The sequence below is a fragment of the Oncorhynchus clarkii genome, chromosome 2 (genome assembly GCF_045791955.1).
Source record: "Oncorhynchus clarkii lewisi isolate Uvic-CL-2024 chromosome 2, UVic_Ocla_1.0, whole genome shotgun sequence".
Taxonomy (NCBI): domain Eukaryota; kingdom Metazoa; phylum Chordata; class Actinopteri; order Salmoniformes; family Salmonidae; genus Oncorhynchus; species Oncorhynchus clarkii.
Genome location: NC_092148.1, coordinates 2,126,366 through 2,143,565, shown reverse-complemented (window position 1 = coordinate 2,143,565; position 17,200 = coordinate 2,126,366). Strand labels below are relative to the sequence as shown.

At 44.9% G+C, this 17,200-nt stretch overlaps 1 protein-coding gene across 1 annotated transcript in view; it reads right to left on the bottom strand.

Moving 5' to 3' along the window:
- Positions 1 to 17,200, bottom strand: part of LOC139419375 (F-actin-uncapping protein LRRC16A-like) — a 211,833-nt gene that overhangs the window by 21,697 nt on the left and 172,936 nt on the right. Inside the window, exons 23-29 of the mRNA XM_071169322.1 lie at positions 15,929 to 16,022; positions 13,183 to 13,281; positions 11,209 to 11,337; positions 10,591 to 10,722; positions 9,174 to 9,349; positions 7,895 to 7,982; positions 5,515 to 5,655 (exon numbers count right to left, since the gene is read on the bottom strand). Of these exons, the coding sequence (XP_071025423.1) occupies positions 5,515 to 5,655; positions 7,895 to 7,982; positions 9,174 to 9,349; positions 10,591 to 10,722; positions 11,209 to 11,337; positions 13,183 to 13,281; positions 15,929 to 16,022 (859 nt within the window). The remainder of the gene's footprint in view (positions 1 to 5,514; positions 5,656 to 7,894; positions 7,983 to 9,173; positions 9,350 to 10,590; positions 10,723 to 11,208; positions 11,338 to 13,182; positions 13,282 to 15,928; positions 16,023 to 17,200) is intronic.

Below are 17,200 nucleotides of genomic sequence, written 5' to 3'. Positions count from 1 at the left end.
TCTCTAACCGGACCGGATCTGAACCATCAGGTCCAACTCAGTAGTCAGTTCACGTTGGGCCAGGCTGGGCAGAGAGGGAGGCAGGGGAGGAAGGGAGGCAGGGGAGGAAGGGAAGAGTGGCGGAGGGGAGGGCTAGTGTCTGTCGGGCCAGTTTCCCCTCAGGGCTGCCACATTCTGATGGCTCAGATAAAATGAGAGAGAGAGAGAGAGAGAGAGAGAGAGGGGGGAGAGGGGGGGGGGGGAGAGAGGGGGGGGGGGGACTGAACAAGGATGGTCTTTGTGTTACTGTACCAGCTAGTGAGTGGACGGACAGACAGACAGACAGACAGACAGACAGACAGACAGACAGACAGACACAGAACAGGGTGGGTGAGAGAAAGAGTGAAAAATAGTGAGAGAGAGAGTCGAGAGTTACTTACACTGGTGCAGCAAAGAGTCTCCATGATGCAAAGGTTGAAAGAGGAGGGAAGGAAGGAAGGAGAGAGAAAGAGAGCAGAAAAGAAGAGAAAGGAGACAAGATAAAGGCTCAATGAATTCAGAAAAATGGAAATGAAAAGACACTGGAGAAAGAGAGAGAACTCTATAGGTAGATCATTAGAGAGAGAGAGAGAACTCTATAGGTAGATCATTAGAGAGAGGGAGAGAGAGAGAGAACTCTATAGGTAGATCATTAAGAGAGAGAGAACTCTATAGGTAGATCATTAGAGAGAGAGAGAACTCTATAGGTAGATCATTAGAGAGAGAGAGAGAACTCTATAGGTAGATCATTAAGAGAGAGAGAACTCTATAGGTAGATCATTAGAGAGAGGGAGAGAGAGAGAGAAGTCTATAGGTAGATCATTAAGAGAGAGAGAACTCTATAGGTAGATCATTAGAGAGAGAGAGAACTCTATAGGTAGATCATTAGAGAGAGAGAGAGAACTCTATAGGTAGATCATTAAGAGAGAGAGAACTCTATAGGTAGATCATTAAGAGAGAGATAACTCTATAGGTAGATCATTAAGAGAGAGAGAGAAATCTATTGGTAGATCATTAAGAGAGAGAGAGAACTCTATAGGTAGATCATTAGAGAGAGAGAACTCTATAGGTTGATCATTAAGAGAGAGAGAGAACTCTATAGGTAGATCATTAGAGAGAGAGAGAGAACTCTATAGGTAGATCATTAGAGAGAGAGAGAGAACTCTATAGGTAGATCATTAAGAGAGAGAGAGAGAGAGAGAACTCTATAGGTAGATCATTAGAGAGAGAGAGAGAACTCTATAGGTAGATCATTAGAGAGAGAGAGAGAACTCTATAGGTAGATCATTAAGAGAGAGAGAACTCTATAGGTAGATCATTAGAGAGAGAGAGAGAGAGAGAGAACTCTATAGGTAGATCATTAAGAGAGAGAGAACTCTATAGGTAGATCATTAGAGAGAGAGAGAACTCTATAGGTAGATCATTAGAGAGAGAGAGAGAACTCTATAGGTAGATCATTAGAGAGAGGGAGAGAGAGAGAGAAGTCTATAGGTAGATCATTAAGAGAGAGAGAACTCTATAGGTAGATCATTAGAGAGAGAGAGAACTCTATAGGTAGATCATTAGAGAGAGAGAGAGAACTCTATAGGTAGATCATTAAGAGAGAGAGAACTCTATAGGTAGATCATTAAGAGAGAGATAACTCTATAGGTAGATCATTAAGAGAGAGAGAGAAATCTATAGGTAGATCATTAAGAGAGAGAGAGAACTCTATAGGTAGATCATTAAGAGAGAGAGAGAGAGAGATAACTCTATAGGTAGATCATTAAGAGAGAGAGAGAACTCTATTGGTAGATCATTAAGAGAGAGAGAGAACTCTATAGGTAGATCATTAGAGAGAGAGAACTCTATAGGTTGATCATTAAGAGAGAGAGAGAACTCTATAGGTAGATCATTAGAGAGAGAGAGAGAACTCTATAGGTAGATCATTAGAGAGAGAGAGAGAACTCTATAGGTAGATCATTAAGAGAGAGAGAGAGAGAGAGAACTCTATAGGTAGATCATTAGAGAGAGAGAGAGAGAGAACTCTATAGGTAGATCATTAGAGAGAGAGAGATAACTCTATAGGTAGATCATTAGAGAGAGAGAGAGAGAACTATAGGTAGATGATTAGAGAGAGAGAGAGAACTCTATAGGTAGATCATTAGAGAGAGAACTCTATAGGTAGATCATTAAGAGAGAGAGAGAGAGAACTCTATAGGTAGATCATTAGAGAGAGAGAGAGAGAGAACTCTATAGGTAGATCATTAGAGAGAGAGAGAGAGAGAACTCTATAGGTAGATCATTAGAGAGAGAGAACTCTACAGATAGATCATTAGAGAGAGAGAGATAACTCTATAGGTAGATGATTAGAGAGAGAGAGAGAACTCTATAGGTAGATGATTAGAGAGAGAACTCTATAGGTAGATCATTAGAGAGAGAGAGAGAGAGAACTCTATAGGTAGATCATTAGAGAGAGAGAGAGAGAACTCTATTGGTAGATCATTAGAGAGAGAGAACTCTACAGGTAGATGATTAGAGAGAGAGAGAGAACTCTATAGGTAGATGATTAGAGAGAGAGAACTCTATAGGTAGATCATTAGAGAGAGAACTCTATAGGTAGATCATTAGAGAGAGAGAGAACTCTATAGGTAGATCATTAGAGAGAGAGAGAGAGAGAGAGAGAGAGAGAGAGAGAGAGAGAGAGAGAGAGAGAGAGAGAGAGAGAGACGGAGACAGAGAGAGAGAGAAAGAGAGACAGAGAGACAGAGAGAGAGAGAGAGAGAGAGAGAGAGAGAGAGAGAGAGAGAGAGAGAACTCAAGGCTGGAAGGTTAAAGCTTCTTCAGATAAACAATGAGATGGAATCAATTTGAAATCCTTTGGGACATTAACCCAGAGCCGTGTAAATGGCTGTGGTTTAACCTATTAGGACAACAACCACCAGATCATATCAACCACTACAGGGAGAAAAACACATCCCATGTGAGTGGCAGGGTTGTATTCATTAGTGTTGACCAAAGCAAAACGTTTCAAAACATTGTGCAACGAAAAATGTAAAAACAAGTGTTTTTTTATTGGACAAATTCAGAGAAAAACCTTCCGTTTCAAGATGTTGTCTTTGGTTTGGTGCCGAGTGAATAAGGCCCAGGCCTCTCTGTGAGTGTTTGACTGATGTACGGCGCTACAAAGACGGGCAGTAATGCTGCTCTTAATGAGATTCATTTAGACAGGAAACACGGGCGGCCTTGATGAAAGGACTTAATTAATACACTACTTAGGGAGGGAGGGAGGATGGGAGGAGGGAGGATAGAAGGGAGGGAAGGAGGGAGGATGGGAGGGAGGGAGGGAGAGAGGAAAGGAGGGTGGGAGGGATGTTGGAATGGAGGAGAGATGATGGGAGGGAGGGAGGATGGGACGAGAGAGGATAGGAGGGAGGGAGGGAGGGAGGGAGGGAGGGAGGGAGGGAGGGAGGGAGGGAGGGAGGGAGGGAGGGAAGTTATTAACCTACAGTATCTTACCATCCTACCACAATGAATTAACCTCCCTATCTTACCATCCTACCACAATGAATCAACCTCCCTATCCCACCATCCTACCACAATTAATTAACCTCCCTCTCTTACCATCCTACCATAAAGAATCAACCTGATATGGTTAATTAACTTCCCTCCCTCCCTCCCATCCTCTCTCCTCCCTCCCTCCCATCCTCTCTCCTTCCCTCCCTCCCTCCCTCCCTCCTTCCCTCGCTCCCTCCCTCATTCCCATCCTCTCTCCTTCCCTCCCTCCCATCATCTCTCCTCCATTCCAACATCCATCCCTCCCTCCCTCCCTCCCTCACTCCCATCCTCTCTCCTTCCCTCCCTCCCTCCCCCTCCCTCCTTCCCTCCCATCCTCCCTCCCATCCTCTCTCTTTCCCTCACTCCCTCCCATCCTCCCTCCCTCCCATCATCTCTCCTCCCTCTCTCCCATCATCTCTCCTCCCTCCCTCCCATCCTCTCTCCTTCCCTCGCTCCCTCCCTCACTCCCATCCTCTCTCCTTCCCTCTCTCCCATCCTCTCTCCTTCCCTCTCTCCCATCCTCTTTCCCTCATTCCCTCCCTCCCGCCCTCCCTCCCTCACTCCCATCCTCTCTCCTTCCCTCTCTCCTTCCCTCTCTCCTTCCCTCTCTCCCATCCTCTCTCCCTCCCCCCCATCCTCCCTCCCTCCTATCCTCTCTTCTCCCATCCTCTCTTCTTCCCTCCCTCCTATCCTCTCTCCTCCCATCCTCCCTCCCTCCCATCCTCTCTCCTCCCATCCTCCCTCCTTCCCTCCCATCCTCTCTCTTTCCCTCACTCCCTCCCATCCTCCCTCCCTCCCATCATCTCTCCTCCCTCTCTCCCATCATCTCTCCTCCCTCCCTCCCATCCTCTCTCCTTCCCTCACTCCCATCCTCTCTCCTTCCCTCTCTCCCATCCTCTCTCCCTCCCTCCCTCCCTCCCTCCCTCACTCCCTCCCTCACTCCCATCCTCTCTCCTTCCCTCTCTCCCATCCTCTCTCCTTCCCTCTCTCCTTCCCTCTCTCCCATCCTCTCTCCCTCCCCCCCATCCTCCCTCCCTCCTATCCTCTCTTCTCCCATCCTCTCTCCTTCCCTCCCTCCTATCCTCTCTCCTCCCATCCTCCCTCCCTCCCATCCTCTCTCCTCCCATCCTCCCTCCCTCCCTCCTATCCTCTCTCCTCCCATCCTCCCTCCCTCCCTCCTATCCTCTCTCCTCCCTCCCTCCCTCCCTCTCTCCTCCCATCCTCCCTCCCTCCCTCCTATCCTCTCTCTTCATCTTACCATCCTCCCATAATGAATCAACCTCCCTACAGTATCTTACCATCCTACCATAATGAATCAACCTCCCTACAGTATCTTACCATCCTACCATAATGAATCAACCTCCCTACAGTATCTTACCATCCTCCCATAATGAATCAACCTCCCTACAGTATCTTACCATCCTACCACAATGAATTAACCTCCCTATCTTACCTCCTCCCATCCTCCCTCCCTCCCTCCTATCCTCTCTCTTCATCTTACCATCCTCCCATAATGAATCAACCTCCCTACAGTATCTTTCTATCCTACAATAATGGACCAACCTCCCTACAGTATCTTACCATCCTACCATAATGAATCAACCTCCCTACAGTATCTTACCATTTTACCATAATGAATCAACCTCCCTATCTTACCATCTTACCATAATGAATTAACCTCCCTATCCTACTATTTTACCATGGCCAGTAGGCACAGCATGAGGAACTGCTAATTCATTACAGTTAGATAGAACCAGTTAACCTTAATGGTATATTAAGGATTGTGGCTTTTCAGGACGATAACCAGACATGAGCCAAGGTTAGCTCATCTCCCTGTAACACTCAGTCTGAGATTAGACATGTCTGGAACCCCAAATGAGTGAGGAACCCACGACAGGAAACAGAATGAACAGGATCCTGGCCCTCACACAAAACATATGGTCGTTTAGTGTAGTGTACCATGCATGTCTCCAGGTCCTCCAGCCTTTCTGCCTCATTCAGCTCCGTGGTGGCCCGTTTAGGAGCCCTCTCCTCGGGTATGTCCAGGTCCACAGACTCCCGTTGGACCAGAGGACGCTCCTTCCTCACCAGGTGGTCAGCCTAGGGGGGAGCAAGACATAATGACTATTACACTACTGTTACTATAGTAACTATTATTATGTTCACTATTACCGTTACTATGGTCATTATTACCGTTACTATGGTCACTATTACTGTTACTATAGTCACTATTACTGTTACTATAGTCACTATTACTGTTACTACAGTCACTATTACTGTTACTACAGTCACTATTACTGTTACTATGTTCACAATTACTGTTACTATAGTCACTATTACTACAGTCACTATTACTGTTACTACAGTCACTATTACTGTTACTATAGTCACTATTACTACAGTCACTATTACTGTTACTATAGTCACTATTACTGTTACTACAGTCACTATTACTGTTACTATGTTCACAATTACTGTTACTATAGTCACTATTACTGTTACTATGTTCACAATTACTGTTACTATAGTCACTATTACTATAGTCACTATTACTGTTACTACAGTCACTATTACTGGTACTATAGTCACTATTACTGTTACTATAGTCACTATTACTGTTACTATAGTCACTATTACTGTTACTATAGTCACTATTACTGTTTCTATGTTCACAATTACTGTTACTATAGTCACTATTACTATAGTCACTATTACTGTTACTACAGTCACTATTACTGGTACTATAGTCACTATTACTGTTACTATAGTCACTATTACTGTTACTATAGTCACTATTACTGTTACTATAGTCACTATTACTGTTACTATAGTCACTATTACTGTTACTATAGTCACTATTACTGTTACTACAGTCACTATTACTGTTACTATGTTCACAATTACTGTTACTATAGTCACTATTACTATAGTCACTATTACTGTACTACAGTCACTATTACTGTTACTATAGTCACTATTACTGTTACTATGTTCACTATTACTGTTACTATGGTCACAATTACTGTTGCTATAGTCACTATAACTATGTTCACTATTACTGTTACTATAGTCACTATTACTGTTACTATGTTCACTATTACTGTTACTATAGTCACAAATACTGTTCCTATAGTCACAATTACTGTCACTATGGTCACTCTTACTGTTACTATAGTCACTATTACTAAGTTCACTATTACTGTTACTATAGTCACTATAACTGTTACTATGGTCACTATTACTGTTACTATGGTCACTATTACTGTTACTATAGTAACTATTACTATGGTCACAATTACTGTTACTATGTTCACTATTACTGTTACTATGTTCACTATTACTGTTACTATAGTCACTATAACTGTTACTATGGTCACTATTACTGTTACTGTGGTCACTATTACTGTTACCATAGTAACTATTACTATGGTCACAATTACTGTTACTATGTTCACTATTACTGTTACTATGGTCACTATTACTGCTACTATAGTCACTATCACTGTTACTATGTTCACTATTACTGTTACTATGGTCACAATTACTGTTACTATAGTCACTATTACTATGTTCACTATTACTGTTACTATGTTCACTATTACTGTCACTATAGTTACTATTACTGTTACTATGGTCACTATTACTGTTACTATGGTCACTACTACTGTTATTATGGTCACTATTACTATGGTCACTCTTACTGTTACTATGTTCACTATAACTGTTACTATGTTCACTATTACTGTTACTATGGTCACTCTTACTGTTACTATAGTCACTATTATTGTTACTATGTTCACTATTACTGTTACTATGGTCACAATTACTGTTACTATAGTCACTATTACTATGTTCACTATTACTGTTACTATGTTCACTATTACTGTCACTATAGTCACTATTACTGTTACTATGGCCACTATTACTGTTACTATGGTCACTACTACTGTTATTATGGTCACTATTACTGTTACTATGGTCACTGTTACTGTTACTATGGTCACTGTTACTATGGTCACTGTTACTGTTACTATGGTCACTGTTACTATGGTCACTATTACTGTGTGTTATTATATATGACCTATATGATCATACACCTGTACTAGTGAACCAGTGACTGACTCAGTATGAATCATAGAATTCATGTTAGAATTTCACAGAATGTGTTGTCATATTATCATGAGCAGTGATGTGTTGTCATGGTTACCATGAGCAGTGATGTGTTGTCATGGTTACCACGAGCAGTGATGTGTTGTCATGGTTACCATGAGTAGTGATGTGTTGTCATGTTATCATGAGTAGTGATTGCACTGTATCTCCAGGCATGATTAAGACTCACCAGTGTGTGCTGAGAGCCAGACAGGGCTTCTAGGATCTCATCTACGATACGGTCTGAGAGGAAGGAAGCCAGGCTCAGCTTTACCTCACTAGGAGAGAAACAGAGAGGGGAAGAGGAGAAAACAGAGGGATGAAGAGGAGAGAAACAGAGGGGAAGAGGAGAGAAACAGAGGGATGAAGAGGAGAGAAACAGAGAGGGGAAGAGGAGAGAAACAGATTGATGAAGAGGAGAGAAACAGAGAGGGGAAGAGGAGAAAACAGAGGGATGAAGAGGAGAGAAACAGAGGGATGAAGAGGAGAGAAACAGAGGGGGGAAGAGGAGAAAAATAGAGGGATGAAGAGGAGAGAAACAGATTGATGAAGAGGAGAGAAACAGAGAGGGGAAGAGGAGAGAAACAGATTGATGAAGAGGAGAGAAACAGAGAGGGGAAGAGGAGAAAACAGAGGGATGAAGAGGAGAGAAACAGAGGGGAAGAGGAGAGAAACAGAGGGGGGAAGAGGAGAAAAATAGAGGGATGAAGAGGAGAGAAACAGATTGATGAAGAGGAGAGAAACAGGGATGAAGAGGAGAGAAACAGGGATGAAGAGGAGAGAAACAGATTGATGAAGAGGAGAGAAACAGAGGGATGAAGTCAGAAAGAGGAGAGAGGCTTCATTCATTCCCACTTCACAGGGTCAACACTGAGGCAAGGCTTTGTGGGCCATCAGACCAGCAGGCTGTGAACAACCCCCTGGCGTTCTAAATGACAGTGGGAATCTACAGTAGAAGGATAGACACCTGCACACTGTCCAACTACAGGACCAATAAGTGGGAATCTACACTAGAAGGATAGACACCTGCACACTGTCTACAGGACCAATAAGTGGGAATCTAACAATCAGGGCCACTGCTATGACCTTAACACAGACAGTGACAGAGGACACAGACAGGGACAGAGGACACAGACAGTGACAGAGGACACAGACAGTGACAGAGGACACAGACAGTGACAGAGGACACAGACAGTGACAGAGGACACAGACAGTGACAGAGGACACAGACAGACACGTCACCTCTGTAGATATCACAATATAAAAGCAATACACCAGGATTCTGCTTCTCAATGTACTCAGGCTTGTCAGCCAGAGGTCGTAGTTCATTCAGCCAAGAGAACAAGGACATGGAGGTGAGTGATTTCAGGACAACAGCAAAAATAATGTTGAGTTTTTTAATGAAGTCTGGACATCATTAGTGTGGAGTGAAGTCTTGTCATATAAACACGATACAACTCTAGTCTCACCTGATCTTGTTGATGATGTCGACTCCAGACTGTTCCAGCAGGGTGTTCTTGACGAAGCTACGGGGAACCACCATCTTAGCTGTGCTGGCTTTGATCAGGTCCTGACGAAGGTTAGTCTTCCTCATCACATGGGGACAGAGACCCTCCGCAGCATCCACCATGGACTCCAACAGACCCTGGAAAGATGAGCTATAAGACATCACATCTAGACATCCACCATGGACTCCAACAGACCCTGGAAAGATGAGCTATAAGACATCACATCTAGACAACTGAAATAACATAATGTGTGTGTATCTGTCTGTACAGTATGTGTGTTTGTGTGTGTGTCTGTGTCTGTGTGTGTATGTATGTGTGTTTGTGTGTGTGTCTGTGTGTGTGTGTCTGTGTGTGTATGTGTGTGTGTATGTGTGTGTGTGTGTGTGTGTGTGTGTGTGTGTGTATGTGTGTGTATGTGTGTGTATGTGTGTGTGTGTGTGTGTGTGTGTGTGTGTGTGTGTATGTGTGTGTGTATGTGTGTGTATGTGTGTGTGTGTGTGTGTGTGTGTGTATGTGTGTGTGTGTGTGTGTGTGTGTGTATATGTGTGTGTGTGTGTGTGTATATGTGTGTGTGTGTGTGTGTATATGTGTGTGTGTGTGTGTCAGGCTCCCTCACAGAACTCCTTCTCTCTGCTCTGATTACAGGCGGAGGGAAACATGCCAGCTCCTCTGCTGACACAACAACAACCACAGTGTTAAGGCCTGGGAGTTATCCCTGTACAATCCAGCTCTGGACGTCTCAACAGTCAATATGTCTGAGGGACTGGGAAAACAGGAGAATACGCAAGGCTACGTGTGTGTGTGGGGGGGTGGGGGGGTCTGGAGGGCGGAGAGAGACGGGACTGTTAACTCAGGAGTCTGCCTACCTGCCAAGAATGTACTGCTGCCCAAACCAATAAATATCCACTCTGGTCAAACTGTCTTTTAGGATGGCAGAACCCTGCTCTTTTGAAACATACACATTTCTGGAGATGGATCCTGTTCAGAGCAGTATCCTGGCATCATATTCTAGTCTAATTTATAGACAGATATCTTTTTTTACCCACTTTTTCTCGCCAATTTCGATCTTGTCTCATCGCTGCAACTCCCCAACGGGCTCGGGAGGCGAAGGTGGAGTCATGCGTCCTCTGAAACATGACCCGCCAAACCGCGCTTCTTCTTAACACCCGCCCTCTTAACCCGGAGGCTAGCCGCCGGTTGTGATACAGCCCGGGATCGAACCCGGGTCTGTAGTGACGCCTCTAGCTCTGCGAGGCAGTGTCTTAGACCGCTGCGCCACTCGGGAGACCCCTCATCAACATTTTGACCCATCATCAGTTTTCTTCAAACATTGACTTCCTTGACTTTTTGTGCCTGTTTAAAACCATGGCCCCCCTACCTGTAGCTGTTCATCCATGACCCTGGCCACCTCTCCAGCCATGGACTCCAGTTTCTCCTGGATGGGTCCTACTGACTGACCGTTGACCTCTTCTCTGGACGCTGCTCCCAGGTGGTACAGGTTAGGAAGCAGCTGGGGGGAGGAGAGGAGGAAGACAGGAGGAGGACAGGAGGACAGGTGGAGGAGAGGCGGAAGAGAGGGGAGAGGAGGACAGGAGGAGGATAGGACAGGTGGAGGAGAGGAGGACAGGAGTAGGAGAGGACAGGAGGAGGAGTGGAGGAAGAGAGGGGAGAGGAGGACAGGAGGAGGAGAGGACAGTAGGAGGAGAGGGGGACAGGAGGAAAGGAGAGGACAGGAGGAGGAAAGGAGAGGAGGGGAGAGGAGGAGGAGGAGAGGATAGGAGGAGGAGGAGAGGACAGGAGGAGGAGGAGAGGACAGGAAGAGGAGAGGAGGAGGAAAGGAGAGGAGGGGAGAGGAGGAGGAGGAGAGGACAGGAGGAGGAGAGGAGGGGAGAGGAGGAGGAGAGGAGGAAAGGGTTAGAAAAAGGGTTGTAACATTCAAAATGTTGGATTATGGGTTAGATCTTAACTAAATGCCCAGAGTAAAATGACCAGTCACCGTTTTGGAGTTCCTGGCATCCTTCATCAGGTTTTCGGCCGTCTTGACGTCGTCTAAGACCACGTCTGTCTCTGAGTTCCTCAGGGAGTTGAGATGGTCCTGGACTTTCACACAGATTCTGTCAATCATCTGAAGAAGAAGAGTGTGAGACAGGAACAAAGCAGTTATCTGTCTAGCAGTGAAACCTAAAACAGACAATCTGAGAGGAATAGTAGACTCGAGGACAATCCCATCTCTTCACGCTCCTCTCAAATTACAGGAAATACAAACCGTCACACATCTACACCATGAAATCAATCACTAAGAATCATGTCTCATCTTCACCATGAAATGAATCATGTCTCATCTTCACCATGAAATGAATCACTAAGCATCGTGTCTCATCTTCACATTAAATGAATCACTAAGAATCATGTCTCATCTTCACCATGAAATGAATCACTAAGCATCGTGTCTCATCTTCACATTAAATGAATCACTAAGAATCATGTCTCATCTTCACCATGAAATGAATCACTAAGCATCGTGTCTCATCTTCACATTAAATGAATCACTAAGAATCATGTCTCATCTTCACCATGAAATTAATCACTAAGAATCATGTCTCATCTTCACCATGAAATGAATCACTAAGAATCGTGTCTCATCTTCACCATGAAATGAATCACTAAGCATCGTGTCTCATCTTCACCATGAAATGAATCATTAAGAATCGTGTGTCATCTTCACCATGAAATGAATCACTAAGAATCGTGTCTCATTTTAACCATGAAATCAATCACTAAGAATCATGTCTCATCTTCACCATGAAATGAATCACTAAGAATCGTGTCTCATTTTAACCATGAAATAAATCACTAAGAATCATCTCTCATCTTCACCATGAAGTGAATCACTAAGCATCGTGTCTCAGCTATACCATGAATCGTGTCTCATTTTAACCATGAAATGAATCACTAAGAATCATCTCTCATCTTCACCATGAAATGAATCACTAAGCATCGTGTCTCATCTATACCATGAATCGTGTCTCATTTTAACCATGAAATGAATCACTAAGAATCATCTCTCATCTTCACCATGAAATGAATCACTAAGCATCGTGTCTCACATAGCTGGTGTAACTGAGTCAGGTTTGTAGGCCTCCTTGCTCGTACATGCTTTTTTAGTTCTGCCCACAAATGTTCTATAGGATTGAGGTCAGGGCTTTGTGATGGCCACTCCAATACCTTGACTTTATTGTCCTTAAGCCATTTTGCCATAACTTTGGAAGTATGCTAGGTGTCATTGTCCATTTGGAAGACCCATTTATGACCGAGCTTTAACTTTGTCCTGACTGATGTTTTGAGATGTTGCTTCAATATATCCACATATTTTTCCTTCCTCATGACGCCATCTATTTTATGAAGTACACCAGTCCCTCCTGCAGCAACCTCAGTGTTAACCAGTGGTCAGGGGAGACAGTTTCACAGGAGGGCGATTACAGGCTGTTAGTGGGGTGATTAAACACAGTGCTACGCTCAACACGTCAACAAAATCAAGTCGAGCTATGACCCCTGTGTCGCTGACCCACGTGTCGCTGACCCCCCCGTGTTGCTGACCCCCCCGTGTTGCTGACCCCCCGTGTTGTTGACCCCCCGTGTTGTTGACCCCCCGTGTTACTGACCCCCCGTGTTACTGACCCCCCGTGTTGTTGACCCCCCGTGTTACTGACCCCCCCTGTGTCGCTGACCCCCCATGTCGCTGACCCCCTGTGTTGCTGACCCCCCGTGTTGCTGACCCCCCGTGTTACTGACCCCCGTGTTACTAACCCCCCGTGTTACTAACCCCCCGTGTTACTGACCCCCCATGTTGCTGACCCCCCATGTTACTGACCCCCGTGTTACTGACCCCCCATGTTGCTGACCCCGGTTTTACCTCTGCGGCTGTATTTAGATGGTACTGTGTTTTTAAATACTGTTGAGCGCGTGTCACCTGCTGAGTGGTGGTGGTAACGATGCCCTGTTGGAGGCGGTAGGCCTGCTCCTGGAGGTATTGACGAGTCTCATGGTTCCGGAACAGGTAGTTCTCAATCTGAAGAGAGCAGAGAGCATTACACTGTCAGCCATTTGTCATAGCAATGATATCCAAGTAGCAAAATGGTTATAAATCATAGATTTTGTTATTGTATTTGTGTGTTAGGTGAATATATATATGTTAGAATTGTTTTTGTACCCAGACTACACAACAAATCCCAATTGGAAAAATAATCATATTGATTGATAGTTCAACCAGGTCCTCAAAGGTTTGAAGAGTCTGACTCACCTTCAGTCTTCTCTGGGCTTTAAGAGACGTCCTCAGTCTTCTCTGGGCTTTAAGAGACTGACTCACCTTGAGCAGGGCATCTTCAGTCTTCTCTGAGCTTTAAGAGACTGACTCACCTTGAGCAGGGCGTCCTCAGTCTTCTCTGGGCTGGCTTTAAGAGACTGACTCACCTTGAGCAGGGCGTCCTCAGTCTTCTCTGGGCTTTAAGAGACTGACTCACCTTGAGCAGGGCGTCCTCAGTCTTCTCTGGGCTTTAAGAGACTGACTCACCTTGAGCAGGGCATCCTCAGTCTTCTCTGAGCTTTAAGAGACTGACTCACCTTGAGCAGGGCATCCTCAGTCTTCTCTGGGCTTTAAGAGACTGACTCACCTTGAGCAGGGCATCCTCAGTCTTCTCTGGGCTTTAAGAGACTGACTCACCTTGAGCAGGGCATCCTCAGTCTTCTCTGGGCTGGCTTTGAGAGCCTGACTCACCTTGAGCAGGGCATCCTCAGTCTTCTCTGGGCTTTAAGAGACGTCCTCAGTCTTCTCTGGGCTTTAAGAGACTGACTCACCTTGAGCAGGGCATCTTCAGTCTTCTCTGAGCTTTAAGAGACTGACTCACCTTGAGCAGGGCGTCCTCAGTCTTCTCTGGGCTGGCTTTAAGAGACTGACTCACCTTGAGCAGGGCGTCCTCAGTCTTCTCTGGGCTTTAAGAGACTGACTCACCTTGAGCAGGGTGTCCTCAGTCTTCTCTGGGCTGGCTTTAAGAGACTGACTCACCTTGAGCAGGGCATCCTCAGTCTTCTCTGGGCTGGCTTTAAGAGACTGACTCACCTTGAGCAGGGCATCCTCAGTCTTCTCTGGGCTTGCTTTAAGAGACTGACTCACCTTGAGCAGGGCGTCCTCAGTCTTCTCTGGACTTTAAGAGACTGACTCACCTTGAGCAGGGCATCCTCAGTCTTCTCTGGGCTTTAAGAGACTGACTCACCTTCTGTCTTCTCTGGGCTTTAAGAGACTGACTCACCTTGAGCAGGGCATCTTCAGTCTTCTCTGGGCTTTAAGAGACTGACTCACCTTGAGCAGGGCGTCCTCAGTCTTCTCTGGGCTGGCTTTAAGAGACTGACTCACCTTGAGCAGGGCATCCTCAGTCTTCTCTGGGCTTTAAGAGACTGACTCACCTTGAGCAGGGCATCCTCAGTCTTCTCTGGGCTTTAAGAGACTGACTCACCTTGAGCAGGGCATCCTCAGTCTTCTCTGGGCTTTAAGAGACTGACTCACCTTGAGCAGGGCATCCTCAGTCTTCTCTGGGCTTTAAGAGACTGACTCACCTTGAGCAGGGCATCTTCAGTCTTCTCTGGGCTTTAAGAGACTGACTCACCTTGAGCAGGGCATCCTCAGTCTTCTCTGGGCTTTAAGAGACTGACTCACCTTGAGCAGGGCATCCTCAGTCTTCTCTGGGCTTTAAGAGACTGACTCACCTTGAGCAGGGCATCCTCAGTCTTCTCTGGGCTGGCTTTAAGAGACTGACTCACCTTGAGCAGGGCATCCTCAGTCTTCTCTGGGCTGGCTTTAAGAGACTGACTCACCTTGAGCAGGGCATCCTCAGTCTTCTCTGAGCTTTAAGAGACTGACTCACCTTGAGCAGGGCATCCTCAGTCTTCTCTGGGCTTTAAGAGACTGACTCACCTTGAGCAGGGCGTCCTCAGTCTTCTCTGGGCTTTAAGAGACTGACTCACCTTGAGCAGGGCATCCTCAGTCTTCTCTGAGCTTTAAGAGACTGACTCACCTTGAGCAGGGCATCCTCAGTCTTCTCTGGGCTTTAAGAGACTGACTCACCTTGAGCAGGGCATCCTCAGTCTTCTCTGGGCTTTAAGAGACTGACTCACCTTGAGCAGGGCATCCTCAGTCTTCTCTGGGCTGGCTTTGAGAGCCTGACTCACCTTGAGCAGGGCATCCTCAGTCTTCTCTGGGCTTTAAGAGACGTCCTCAGTCTTCTCTGGGCTTTAAGAGACTGACTCACCTTGAGCAGGGCATCCTCAGTCTTCTCTGGGCTTTAAGAGACTGACTCACCTTGAGCAGGGCATCCTCAGTCTTCTCTGGGCTTTAAGAGACTGACTCACCTTGAGCAGGGCATCCTCAGTCTTCTCTGGGCTTTAAGAGACTGACTCACCTTGAGCAGGGCATCCTCAGTCTTCTCTGGGCTTTAAGAGACGTCCTCAGTCTTCTCTGAGCTTTAAGAGACTGACTCACCTTGAGCAGGGCATCCTCAGTCTTCTCTGGGCTTTAAGAGACGTCCTCAGTCTTCTCTGGGCTTTAAGAGACTGACTCACCTTGAGCAGGGCGTCCTCAGTCTTCTCTGAGCTGGCTTTAAGAGACTGACTCACCTTGAGCAGGGCATCCTCAGTCTTCTCTGGGCTTTAAGAGACTGACTCACCTTGAGCAGGGCATCCTCAGTCTTCTCTGGGCTGGCTTTGAGAGCCTGAGACGCATCGATGATGGGGATAGGCATGAACCGGATGGTGAAGTTTCTGTCAAGGAGATGGACGGTCTCATAAATTGAGCAAAGTTTAAACAGATAGTATAATATACTTATTCATTCCAGTCATATTTAACCAGATATTGTCATTCATATGTGATTGCTGTATTCATATTTAAACATTATGACTCAGTTAGTTATAGAAATATGAATTGGTTTAAAAGCCAGTCATGACTATTATAATGTGGCAGCATAGGTTCTAACATTATAATGGATACAGTATGTCACACCCTGGTCTTAGTATTTAGTGTTTTCTTTATTATTTTGGTCAGGCCAGGGTGTGACATGGGTTTATTATGTGGTGTGTTTTGTCTAGGGGTTTTTTGTAGGTAATGGGATTGTGGTATAGTAGAGTTGTCTAGGAAAGTCTATGGTTGCCTGGAGTGGTTCTCAATCAGAGGCAGGTGTTTATCGTTGTCTCTGATTGGGAACCATATTTAGGCAGCCATATTCTTTGAGTGTTTGGTGGGTGATTGTTCCTGTCTCTGTTTGCACCAGATAGGGGTGTTTTGGTTTTTCATGTTACGTTTAGTGTTTTTGAATGGTTCGTCATTATCTTTATTAAAGATGAATCGAAATAACCACGCTGCATTTTGGTCCTCCTCTCCTTTGACGGAAGAAAACCGTAACACAGTATCTGATTCAACTAATGTGATTATTTTAGTTTTATAATAGATACAGTATCTGATTCAACTAATGTGATTCTTTTAGTTTTATAATAGATACAGTATCTGATTCAACTAATGTGATTATTTTAGTTTTATAATAGATACAGTATCTGATTCAACTAATGTGATTCTTTTAGCATTATAATGCACACAGTATCTGATTCAACTAATGTGATTCTTTTAGCATTATAATGCACACAGTATCTGATTCAACTAATGTGATTCTTTTAGCATTATAATGCACACAGTATCTGATTCAACTAATGTGATTCTTTTAGCATTATAATGCACACAGTATCTGATTCAACTAATGTGATTATTTTAGCATTATAATGCATACAGTATCTGATTCAACTAATGTGAATAGGGACCACATGTAGGGACCACATTTTGTTAGTCCCCACAAGGTCAAATGCTATTTCTAGGGGGTTTAGGGTTAAGGTTAGAATTAGGGTTAGGTTTTGGGGCTAAGGTTTAGGGAAAATATGACTGAATTTTGTGT